Below are 12,717 nucleotides of genomic sequence, written 5' to 3' on the forward strand. Positions count from 1 at the left end.
TAATCTTAAAAAACATGGAAATATCTCCAAGTTTTTTGTTAGTGAGTGATAAGTCATATTTTTCCTGAAAGTCGAAAGCATTATATTACTTGTCATTAAAATTATTTTATATATTGAATATTTTTAGTATTTTATGTCCATTCAGGAGCAATATTTTTATAACAGTTAAAAATTTTGTATTTTCCAAACATTGTTATGCATTTGTCATATAATTCTTAGTTTATTATTCTGTTATTAAATAATTCTTATGACTTTTTAAAATTCAAACTTACTCTTCCTTTATGAGAGCAGTACACTGTCGTCTGTCCTCTTTGGCACAGGTGACAAGACAGACATCCCAGTAGTGTCCAGACAGAACTTGCACAACAGCAGTGTCCTAAAACAAATAATTGTAAAATAGTATTGAGAAAGTTTAAAGATGTCCATGACTCCCTAAAGGTGAGCACTTAAGTCCTAGCAAATGCCAGTCTATGGGAGTTCAAGAAATTGACTTCCTTGTAAAGGTGGATTGTAAAGATAGAGATTTGTCCCTATAGAAATGAACACATTATGAATCAAAATACTTTTTGTATGTTTCACCTTGGAAAAATAATCGTCACTACTAGTAAGAATGTAGCAAGAAACATTGAGTGGAGAGCAAATTTGGAACATGAAATTAGACATTACTGCAGAAAATCCTATTCAGTGGGTACCAAGTAACTGATATTGTGCATAATTAAAGTCACAGATAACTGTTATGACTGTAACTACTGTCTGATTAATGGAATAAAACATGACCTTTAAGCCATGTTTGGCTTCCATTTTGTATATTATTCTCCTTTAAGGAAAGACTTAGAGGAAAGATGTCTTTGTCAAATTAAAACAGAGTTTCACTGTTGAAGGTTTTGATGTACTTCAGAGTGACAGCATGTTTTCTTTCAGAATAAAATGTTTGTAGTTCATATTGTTGGCCTGTATATATTTGTGCCTATGTGCGCATGCTTCACGCTCACAGGTTCAAATGGCCACACATGGCTCAGAGTCACAAGTGCCTGTGGGATTAGACATTTTAATAGTATTTATTTATCATGCCACTGAAGAAGTTGCAGTATCTAAAACGTAGAATTATATCATGTAAATCAGTGAAACTTGATTTTCCTTGGACTCTACTTTGGCTTCAAGCAAAGGAATTTTGGAATAAGTATATTTCAGTGTAACACATATGGAGCCTTATGACTAGGGAGTGCCTGTGAAGGGACTCTCCAAACTTTGTCGTGTTTTTCACCAGGGAGGTCATTAACTTTCGTAGACGTCGAGCACCTACTTCCTACTTTTTAACTGAAAGGTTAAGGAGACTGTTGTAGGGTCACAAGTTAATATGCAATAAACTGTCTTCTCCTAAAGATTATGCAACTGCGGATTCCAGGTGAAAATTCTCTTGACTTGAAAACATTCTATTAGAATCCAGTGAAATTGTTCTTTAAATTTTTATTTATCTGCTAAAAGTTAGTGTAAATCTCTTTCTTAAGAGAGGAATGAATGATATTTAAATATGGTTCATTGTTTTCTAGTGTTTAGTAATTGTTAATAGTAACCTCCTAAGTCGATGTAAATTTATATAAATTTGTAGTTTAACCCCTCTGAGTAGGATACAACTTTTACCAACTATGTCTCCACTATTAGTACATTTTCTATAATACTAAGTTTCTTCCTGTCACTGCAAAGTGTTGTTCTTGTTGTTGTCATCCCATCTTTTATTGCATTCTTACTTCCTGTGTTGGGTGGGGTGGGTGGAGCATGTGCTCACCTAAGAGATCAGAGGGAAACTGACAGTTGATTCTTTCTTCCCACCATGTGGGTTCTGGAGATTGAAACCATTCACCATGGTGGTGGTAAGTGCCTTTACCTGCTGACTCATCTGTCGGGCTCCTTGTCATTCTATTTTAAAACTTTAATGATCATATCTTCATAAATACATGTACCATGGCATGCACATGGAAGTCAGAGGACAGCTCTCAGAAGTTGTTATACATGTATGCATATGCTTATTTTATATGTATAACCTCAAAATTACTTTTCAAAATAGGAGCAAAAGGCTCATTTACACCATCTAGCTAAAGAAGATTATCACAAGCAACTCAATGAAATTGAAAAATACTATGTTACAATAACAAATCAGTTTGGATTGGTGAGAGAGAATCACGTAAAGTTAGAACAAAATGGTAGGTACTATCTTAAGATTTTTATGTGGGATATTTAAGTGGAATCCCTTATTAGTAGTAAATTGAACTTATCTGATACTAGTAATAGTGAATGGCAGTTTAATGAATATTAAATTAAGTTATAATTCTACATCACATTGGGTCTGTTCATGTCCATATTACTGATATATGATGCTGTCTTTGAAATGTTCAACTTACACAAACCATCTCTAATATTTTATGTTACAGTACAAGAAGCAATACAGTTAAACAAAAGACTCTCCACCTTAAATGAAAAACAGGAATCTGAAATTCACAGTTTAAAGAAGGTATAATTGACATATTAAGCAAAAATAAAACCTATAGTCTAAGATCACTGGTCTTATATGGTATTATGGAATATTATTAGAAAACAGTTGAGTTTTTTGTGAAAGTTAGCAAAATAGAAAGTTATAAGTGCGAAGTATGATTCTTGCAAATATAATGGATGAATTTTTTCAGTCCATTCAAAATACTATTTCTTCAGCTTACCATCAGAGACATACATTCTTGGCAAAATAGAAATAGCCTATAAAAATTTACTATGTTAGTTTGATAGACAGTATGCTTGCTTTTTTCTTTCTTTCTTTTGTTCTTTTTCTTTAAGTAACTTGTGTGTACTAGGTACTTTGTGGGGCTGAATATGACTATGAAGAATATAAAACATTTCTACTTTAATAAAGTTTATAGTATGTTTTAATTTATTTTTCTTTTGATGTGATAAAATGTTCCTATAAAAGTGCCTTAAGGGGAAAGGTGGTTTATTTTGGCTCACAATTCCAGTTACTCTCAGTTCCTCTTGGTAGGGAGGTCAAGGTGGTAGAAGTTTGAAACATTTGATCACATCATATCTAAGATGAGAATCCAAGCAAGATGAAAGCTTGTGTCACTCAGCTCCCTTTCTTCGCTTATACAATCATGGTTCCAAGCCAAGGGAATGGTGCCACTCACAGTAGACAGGTCTTCTTAACTTATTTAACCTAATCAAAATAATATCCCAAAGGGATAACCAGAGTTGTGTCTCCCAGATGATTCTAATTCTCATCAAATTGAGATCTTGGGGTCTCCATTACAACTTAGGATTCTCTCCTAGAGCATCATGTAATGGCTTCTGAGGACCACTTTGCAAGGACTCTTGACTCTGTCACACATTGCCTGGCCTCAGCACTGTCTGGAACCATGGCTCCTTTGATTTTGTATCATTTAGGCCTACAGAATCAGTACTACTTGGATAATGCTGTCAAATGCTGCTGCCAGATGGAAATGTATCTTGTCCTCCATGGATCACAACTCTATCAGCTTCTGTGTGCTAACCCTTGGGAACATTCTTCTAGGCAGTTGCTTTAGAAGAATAGGAAAATGAACACATTCTCTCAACAACATTTAGTATTTAGAAGGCAGCTTGCCCATTTAGCAAAACAATAGCAATATCATAAGGTCTGTGACCTCTCCAAATGTGTGTGTGTGTGTGTGTGTGTGTGTGTGTGTGTGTGTGTTTTTAAGATTTATTTATTGGGGGTTGGGGATTTAGCTCAGTGGTAGAGCGCTTGCCTAGGAAGCGCAAGGTCCTGGGTTCGGTCCCCAGCTCCGGGGGGGGGAAAAAAAAAAAAAAAAAAGATTTATTTATTTATTATATATAAGTGCACTGTAGCTGTCCTCAGATACACCAGAAGAGGGCATCAGATCTCTTTACAGATGGTTGTGAGCCACCATGTGGTTGCTGGGAATTGAACTCATGACCTCTGGAAGAGCAGTCGGGTGCTCTTAACCGCTGAGCCATCTCTCCAGCCCTCCAAATGTGTTTTTGATGGGCTTATAGTACCAGCTGTGACTTCCCTCTTCTGGAGTAGACCTCAACTCCAATCAGGAATGGCTGGTTACTTCTGAAACAGACTAGCCACTGTTGCACCAGTGTGCACTCATTGCCTGGCCAGTTGGTAATGTTATATGCTGGGCAATACTGAGTAGTTTTATATCAACTTGTCACAATCTAGAGTCCTTTTAGAAGAGGGAATCTCAATTGAGAAAATGCCCCCACTACATTGATTGTGGGCAAGCATTTGCTAATTAATGATTGATGTGGGAGGGCCCAGCTCACTGTGCTGCCCCCGGGTTGGTGGTCCTGGGTGCTACAGGAAGATAGATTGAGCAAGCCAGTTTGCAGCACCTATCCATTGCCTCTGAATCCATTTCTGCTTCCGGGTTCCTGCCCTTACTTCCTGCCCTAACTTCCTTAGATGATGGAATACAAACTATAATGGGATAAGTCCTTTCTTCCCCATGCTGCTTATGATCATGGTGTTTTATCATAGCAATTGAATAAGACATCTCCCAGCAGCCTGCATGCATCTTTTGGTACTTTGTAAGCTAGTCAGCAGAGAAGAGCATCCAGTCCAGTACATCCTATGACCGTGCTGTGCTGACCAGTTTTATGTCAACTTAACACAAGCTAGAGTTAATCTGAGAGTATGACTAACTTGGCTCGTGCCTTATTGAGGATCCTTTTCTGCTTGTGAGATCATTCTCTACAGTAAACCTAGGTATAGTTTCTACTCTCTTGCATTTTTTTCTGCTTGGTGTTCCTCTGTGGTTTCTACACTTAAGTTTGATATCTAACATTCATTTCAGTTATTAGTGCATCCATACTTGTTTTGTTCCTTTTCCCATTCTAGTACTGCCAGTATGTATATGTGACGTCATTTGTAGTTGTTATAGTACCTTAATGTTGTTCTTTTTACTTTCTCTCCTTTCATTATATTCTCTAGCTCACATGTATTTCTGAAGTTATGTCCAGACCACTAATGAGTCCAAAAGGAGAATTCTTCATGGTACTTCTTCCTGTGTTGAGAACGTCGAGTTTCTATTTTTAAATTAAATGTTTTTAATAAAATATAATCTGAATACTGTTCTCCCTCCAGCTCCTTCCATTTCCTCCCAAATCCAAACACATTCTTTCTTTCATTAGACTATAAACAGATCTAAAAAAATCCCCAAATAAGATAAAACAAGTAAAAAACAAAAACAACCCTCCCAAAAAACAACCAAAAACAAAAACAAAAAGAGCCAGAGGAAAGAACACAGATACTGAGAGAAATACATTTATACACACAGAAAACCCATAGGAACAAAATCAGAAACTGTAAAATTAACTGTAAGGTTAAAAAGACAATGCCCAGACAGAACACTGCGAGACAAAACAAAACAAAACACAACCAAACAACAAACAAAAACTCACTCCCAAAACCAAACAAAACACAAACAAACAAGCAAACAACTCCAAAAGTACCACTGAGTTTGTTTTATGTTGGTCACCTGGGCATGAGGCCTAGCACTTAAGATTAGTTCGTACACCCAGTGAGACGCCATCGGAAAAGAGCAGTTACCGTTGGAAATAGCTTCAGGTTAGGGATAGGGGCTTGTGTTTACTTCCCTTCCTAGTGCTGGGAGCCCCAGTGGCTTAGACTTATGCGTGCTGCCAGTCTCTGAGTCTATATGTGCATAGTCCTGTTGTGTCTGGACCTTATTTTCTTCCTGTCATCCATCTCCACTGGTTCTTAGAATCTTTTTGCCTCCTCTTCCATGGAGTTCCCTGATCCCTGAAAGGAGGGGTCTCATGGAGATATCCCATTTAAGACTGTGTCCCAAAGTCTCTTCACTCTCTGCACCCTGTCCAGTTGTGGGTCCTCCGTATTTGTTTCCATCTACTGCAGGAAGAAGCTTCTCTGATGGTGGTTGAGCAAGACCTATAGTAGAATGTCATAAGGGTTGTTGTATTGCTATTCTCTGAATACAGTAGTATTTGGTTTTCCTTTAAGCTCATGGCCTATCTAGTCTTAGGTACTTAGCTTCCTGGGATATACTTTAAAATAAAATTTTAATTTACTTTTATAACTTTTTAAAATAGGACATCAATTATTCTCTTGCCTTCCACACTTCTGACATCTCTTTTGTCCACTGCCCATTCTCAAACTGAGACACAGTTTTTCTTTGATTGTTATTGTTGCATGCATAAACAGAACCTAATGAGTTTGCTTTTTAAAACTGTTTTTATTTATTTATTTATTTATTTATTTTTGGAGCTGGGGACCGAACCTAGGGCCTTGCGCTTGCTAGGCAAGCGCTCTACCACTGAGCTAAATCCCCAACCCCTTAAAACTGTTTTTATTAATTTTTATTCATATGCGTACACTGTAGCTGTCTTCAGACACACTAGAAGAGGGAATAAGATCCCATTACAGATGGTTATTGGCCAGCATTTGGTTTCTGGGAATTGAACTCAGGACCTCTAGAAGAGCAGTCAGTGCTCTTAACCATTGAGCCATCTCTCCAGCCCCTGAGTTTGCTTTTGTTGTTTGTGTGTATATAGTTTCAGGGCTGGCCACTTTGTACTGAATAACCAGCTAGGGGGACTATTCCTGAGAAAAGCTAATTCTCTCTCTCAGCAGTCATTAATTGTAATGAGACTTGTGTAATTTTGGTTACTTTAAAAAAATACAGAAATATAATAAAAGTATGTTTTTATTTTAATCCCGGGTATGGGATATGGGACTGCTTCAGATTGTCCACAGCAGCTGACTATGATTTGCCACGTGCTTTGGCTGGAGAGTAATTTTGGCAGCTGCAGATAGTCTCTGTGATTGTATGACATTTGGAATTCTGGGGACTTTTCAGAGGGTATATAAATGCTAGGTCCTGAGAGGCAGGATGGGTTGGAGGTTGTGGTTTGCTGGTGGTAGTCACTGTTAAGTAGTTATGCACAAACAAGAAACAACAAGAAGAAATTAGATATCCTGATGGCAAAACTCAAACTTGCCCCAAGGAACTAGATACCTCTAATTAGCAGAAAGTAGTCAAAAGATAAGGTTGCCCCCCTTTCTGACCCTTGACTTTTTAAGTGGATCTCTTTCCTCTCTATCCTTTTTTCTCTCTTATCTAGTGTTAGGGGAAAGCCTGGAAAAAGATGTAAGAAAAAAGAACCCACAAAGGAGCAAAAGAAAAGCTACAATTAATTGCCTATAATTCTTTGTCTAGGGACCCTGTGAAATTTCCTCCTTTTTGAGATAGTGTGTCAAATTGTGCTAATAATTAACCATTGTTCTGGTCTTATTCATATAGACATTTCTAGGAGAGACAATTGCAGGCTTCCTGGAATTCTGGCTCCTGCAATCTCTTTTACTGACCTCTCCTGTGATGTTCTCTGAGCTATAGATGTAGGAACCATGATGAGATGCATCCACTGGGACTAGACTCCCCATGATCTGTTGTTCTCTTTATTGAGTTATGCAATTGTGGTTTTCTGTGATGGTTTACATTTTCTATAAAGAGAAACTTCTTTGATGAGAGGAGAGAGCTATACTTATTTGTGGGTATAAGGATACAATTTAGAATGTAGTTAGAAATTGAATTGGCCTAGCAAGGTGGCAGCAGTAGATGTATGACCTCAACAGCTCCAGGAGTTGGCTAGATTTCCAGGCCAACTCTTTTGAGTGGGCCTTGAGTCTAGTTAGACAGCTGTTGGTTACCACCAGTATGAGAGTGCTACTTAAAAGGTATCTTGGGATACTGGTCATTGTTGTGGTTAATGGGTATTACACTGGGTAGAACTATTAATTGTGCCCCCCCCTTTCCCTTGGTGGTTTGCATAATATTTTTCCAGTACCATGGAAGCTAGACTGCAGGAAACAGGCTTTCAGGATAGATGCAGCTCTAATAATCTGAGTCTGGTGTCCTGAGTGTGACTTATCTTCAATCTCTGAGAGGCAACCAAGGACAACAGCAGTTGTTTTGGGAATGATTTAGATTATCCTGATCAGTCATTTGAAAGGCGGTTTCTGGTGAATGGTATTGAGGTTTCATTAGTCTGTGGTTCTTGAAGAGAACTTTGTCAGCTCAAGTGACAACATCCTTTAATGTGTGTGTGTGCATGAGGGAGGGAGGGAGGGAGGGAGGGAGGGAGAAAGAGAGAGAGAGAATACATATTCACTTTTATGACATATGCGTTGTATGTAATTTTATGTGAACATAATATAATATGATTCCTTAAGGCTTTATCAAACAATTTTGGTATAATTTGTACCCCATCTCTCCTCTCCTTCTGTATTGATATCCCATTTCTCTAGTTGGAGCCTCCAGCCCTCTTTCCTGTTGTGTTCATCTCTTGTATTTCTCTTAGGCACTTTCTTAGAATTTCCATATTTATTCTTCTTGGATGTCTTTTACCATTTTAATCAAAGTATTTACTCTATCGATCAGAATTTAAAGAAGCTCCCTAACTGATGATTCCAGCACTTTTACCATATCTGAGTGATTCTTATGCTTCTTCAGTTCTTTCAAATTTTGCGTTTACCTTTTACTGAACCATGTAGGTTTTGTTGATACTGGGCACTGGCGTGTGTAGACCTCTAGTAATATGAGGCTAGGATGGTAGGGGAGAGGACAAGATTATGTAGTCTTCATACTAGATTTAGTCTTTTATGCTCCTATAGTGTGAACTTTATCACTGTTTCTTCAATTCCCCCCTGCCTTTCCCCTGGGTAGGACAGGATGGCTGGAGAAAACTTGAGTTTATTGTTTCTGCTTCTTTTAGATAGAATGGCCATGATATAAACAAACAGTAGCAGTGGACTTTTATAAATAGTTTCTCACAAGGAAAGCCTTGCTAAGAAGAGGATGCTATAGCATATTCTAAATGGTTCTTTTTCTCTTCTCTCTGTACAAGGAGAATATTAACTAGAGTCTACTGTGAGCTCAAGGTAGAGCTTCTAGAGGGAGAGCTAACAAAAGTAGGTCCCCAGATCCTATGACTTATATCCCAGGAATTTCACACTGACCCTCCAGCAGTTGCTCAGTTACATTTCAGGGTTTCCTATCCTGGCATTGGTTCATGTAGACGTTGCTGCTGTGATGGAGGGAGACTCTCTGTGTTTGCCTGCATCTTTGTTTCTAGGCTAGCAATGAGACCAGGATCTACTGTTTTGTGACAAATTTATGAACCATTGACTTTTTATTTGATCTGGCTTCTACTTGTTAAAATAGGGTGGTACTTAAGTATCTTATATACACATACAGAAACTGGAAGTCCCTCTATCTATATATATAATTTTGCTAAGATTGGTATTTTATTAAGCCTCAAAAGACAGGGACATATGTTTTGAAGAATTTGGAGTCTTACAATGAGCAGTGTATACTTAAATGCATAATTTAAGAACCAGGAAATTAGGCTACTTTTTCACTCCATTTGAAGAGCAGCTGGACTCCACAGGATGAAGATTGACACACCATCTAATAACATTACAGCAGAATTCAAAGACCATTTATATTCATCACACTATACAATATTATATAAGTATTAGGTCTTATAATGAGAGTGAATTAGGTTTATGTTCTTATATCTGAGGAGTTGGGAAGTAAAAGCATTAAGAAGTAAAATGTATAGTGAATAGTCACATTTCTAGCCCTTATGGCTTGAAGATTTATAGCCAGGCATAATCCCAACATTTAGGAGGTTGAGGAAGTAGCATCAGGTATTCAAGGCCAGCCTCAGCTACACAGTGAATTAGAGGTAATTTGAGTTACTTAAGATGTAGTTTTAAAAGAAAAAAAGACGTATGTGTAATTTGGATGTATAAATGTTGCTTTGTAGATGAGAAATTTAAGGATATCTCTTTTAATATAAGAAAAAGGATATAATAAAAGAAATTACTTAGAATCCCAAATCAAAATTTTAAAAGAACCATCTATTTTCATCAATATAAACTTCAAATGAAAATATAATTATTCAGTAGTTGTGAACCAGCATGTTTTTAGTGATTATTGAATCATTTATTTTATCTTGTTTTTACAGCACTGAAATTAAATTTGGAACCTCATGCATCCTAGACAAGTTCTTTACCAAATTATTCTTTTAAAAATTATTTTTCAGTTAATTTTGTTTAGCATTCAAAGTAAAGGGTTTTATCATGGCATAATCGTACATACATGTCATTATGTTTTGTTCTTTTTCTTTTCCCTCTCCCCTCTCTGCGTCCCTCCCTCTTTCAGTTGGTTCCCTCCTTCCAGCTAGTCCCTGTTACATGTAGTCCATGCCCCTGTTTCTTACTTCTCTTAAGGATTCTCCTCCACTCTCACCACAGTTGACTTGGGATGTATTCAAGTTGACATCCAAGGTTAGCCTTCACATGTTTAATTTCATTTCTCAATTTCTAGGGTAATTTCCTCTTCACTGGAGTCCTAGTTCAAAAAAAAATTCCTTACCCATACCAACATCTGGAATGTTTTTCCTATACCTTACATTATATTAAAGTCTTTGTTCTATTTTGAATTTTAGTACAGGATGAAAGAGAAGGCCTAGTTTTAGAGTTCTGTATGTGGAATTTCAATTTCTCTAGCATCATTTGTTAATGAGAGTCTCTTTCTCAAATGTACATTTTGACATTTTTTGTAAAATTTTTTGTAAAAAAAAATAGGTGTCTGTACTTGTATTTTTATTTCTGGGTTCTCTATTCTATTTCATTGATCTACATGTCTGTTTGTGTGCCTGTACCATGCATGCTGTTTTTCCTACGCTGTCTCTACTTGATACTGGTATAGTCGTATGTCCAGCATTACTCTTTCTGCTATGCACTCTTTAGTCGTTTGAGTTTTTTTGCATTTCCATATGAATGAAGTAGGTTTTTAAAAAATTCTCTGGAGGTTCTGACTGGTATTTATTTTTTATTAGCTATATTTCTTTACTTACATTTCAAATGTTATTCCCTTTCCCGGTTTCCTGTCCATAAGCCCCAATCCTCTCCCCTGCCCCTTCCACATATGGGCATTCCCCCACTATACATCCCCCCCATATTCCCCTGCACTGAGGGTCCAACCTTGGCAGGACCAAGGGCTTCCCCTTCCACTGGTGCCCCAACAAGGCTATTCTCTGCTACATATGCAGTTGGAGCCCTGGGTCAGCCCATATATAGTCTTTTGGTAATGGTTTAGTCCCTTGAAGTTCTGGTTGGTTGACATTGTTGTTTTTAAGGAATTACAGGCTCCTTCAACTCTTTCAATACTTCCTCTAATTCCCCCTAAGGGGGTCCTGTTCTCAGTTCAGTGGTTTGCTGCTAGCATTGACCTCTGTATTGGACATGCTCTGGATGTGTCTTTCAGGAGAGATCTATAGCTGGTCCCTTTCAGCATGCATTTTCTAGCTTCATCAATCTTATCTAGTTTTGGTGGCTGTATATATATATACATATATACACATACATATATATACATATACATACACATATACATACACACATATATATCTATATCTATATATATATGGGTCACATGTGTGTCAGGCTCTGAATGGCCGTTCCTTGAGTTGCTGCTCTAAACTTTGCTTCTGTATCTCCTCCTATGGATATTTTTTCCCCTTTTAAGAAGGAGTAGTAGCATCTGCATTTTGGTCATCCTTCTTCTTGAGCTTCCTGTGGTCTGTGGATTGCATCTTGGGTAATTCGAGCTTTTTGGCTAATATCCACTTCACAATGAGTGCATACCAAGTGTGACCAAGTGTGTTTTGCTGTGATTGAGTTACCTCACTCAGGATGATATTTTCTAGTTCATTCCATTTGGCTATGAATTTCATAAAGTCATTGTTTTTGATAGCTGAGTAGTAGTACTCCATTGTGTTGATGTACCATGTTTTTTGAATCCATTCCTCTGTTGAAGGGCATCTGGGTTCTTTCCAGCTTCTGGCTAGTATAAATAAGGCTGCTATGAACATAGTGGAGCATGTGTCTTTGTTGTATATTGGAGCATTTTTTGGGTATATGCCTAAGAGAGGTATAGTTGGGTCCTCAGGTAGTTCAATGTCCAATTTTCTGAGGAACCTCCAGACTGATTTCCAGAGTGGTTGTCTCAGCTTGCAATCCCACCAACAGTGGAGGAGTGTTCCTCTTTCTCCACATCCTCGCCAGCATCTGCTGTCACCTGAGTTTTTGATCTTAGCCATTCTGACTGGTTTGAGGTGGAATCTCAGGGTTGTTTTGATTTGCATTTCTCTGATGTGTAAGGATGTTGAACGTTTCTTTAGGTCCTTTTTGGCCATTTGGTAATTCTCAGCTGAGTATGTTTTGTTTAGTTCTGTACCCAATTTTTTAATAGGGTAATTTGGCTCTCTGGAGTCTAACTTCTTGAGTTCTTTGTATATTTTAGATATTAGCCCTTATCAGATGTAAGATTAGTAAAGATCTTTTCCCAATCTGTTGTTTGCCGTTTTGTCCTAATGACAGTGTCTTTTGCCTTACAGAAGCTTTGCAGTTTTATGAGGTCCCATTTGTCGATTCTTGCTCTTAGAGCATAAGCCATTGGTGTTTTGTTCAGGAAATCTTCCCCAGTGCCCATGTGTTCGAGCTCTTCCCCACTTTTTCTTCTATTAGTTTGAGTGTATCTGGTTTGATGTGGAGGTCCTTGATCCACTTGGACTTAAGCTTTGTACATGGTGATAAGAATGGATCAATTTGCATTC

The 12,717-nt window shown here is 37.6% G+C and overlaps 1 protein-coding gene across 1 annotated transcript in view; it reads left to right on the plus strand.

Annotated features, from left to right (window-relative positions):
- Window positions 1-12,717, plus strand: part of Ccdc73 (coiled-coil domain containing 73) — a 94,614-nt gene that overhangs the window by 37,721 nt on the left and 44,176 nt on the right. Inside the window, exons 7-8 of the mRNA XM_032903842.1 lie at window positions 2,066-2,201; window positions 2,430-2,509. Of these exons, the coding sequence (XP_032759733.1) occupies window positions 2,066-2,201; window positions 2,430-2,509 (216 nt within the window). The remainder of the gene's footprint in view (window positions 1-2,065; window positions 2,202-2,429; window positions 2,510-12,717) is intronic.

Source organism: Rattus rattus, chromosome 5 (assembly GCF_011064425.1).
Source record: "Rattus rattus isolate New Zealand chromosome 5, Rrattus_CSIRO_v1, whole genome shotgun sequence".
NCBI lineage: Eukaryota > Metazoa > Chordata > Mammalia > Rodentia > Muridae > Rattus > Rattus rattus.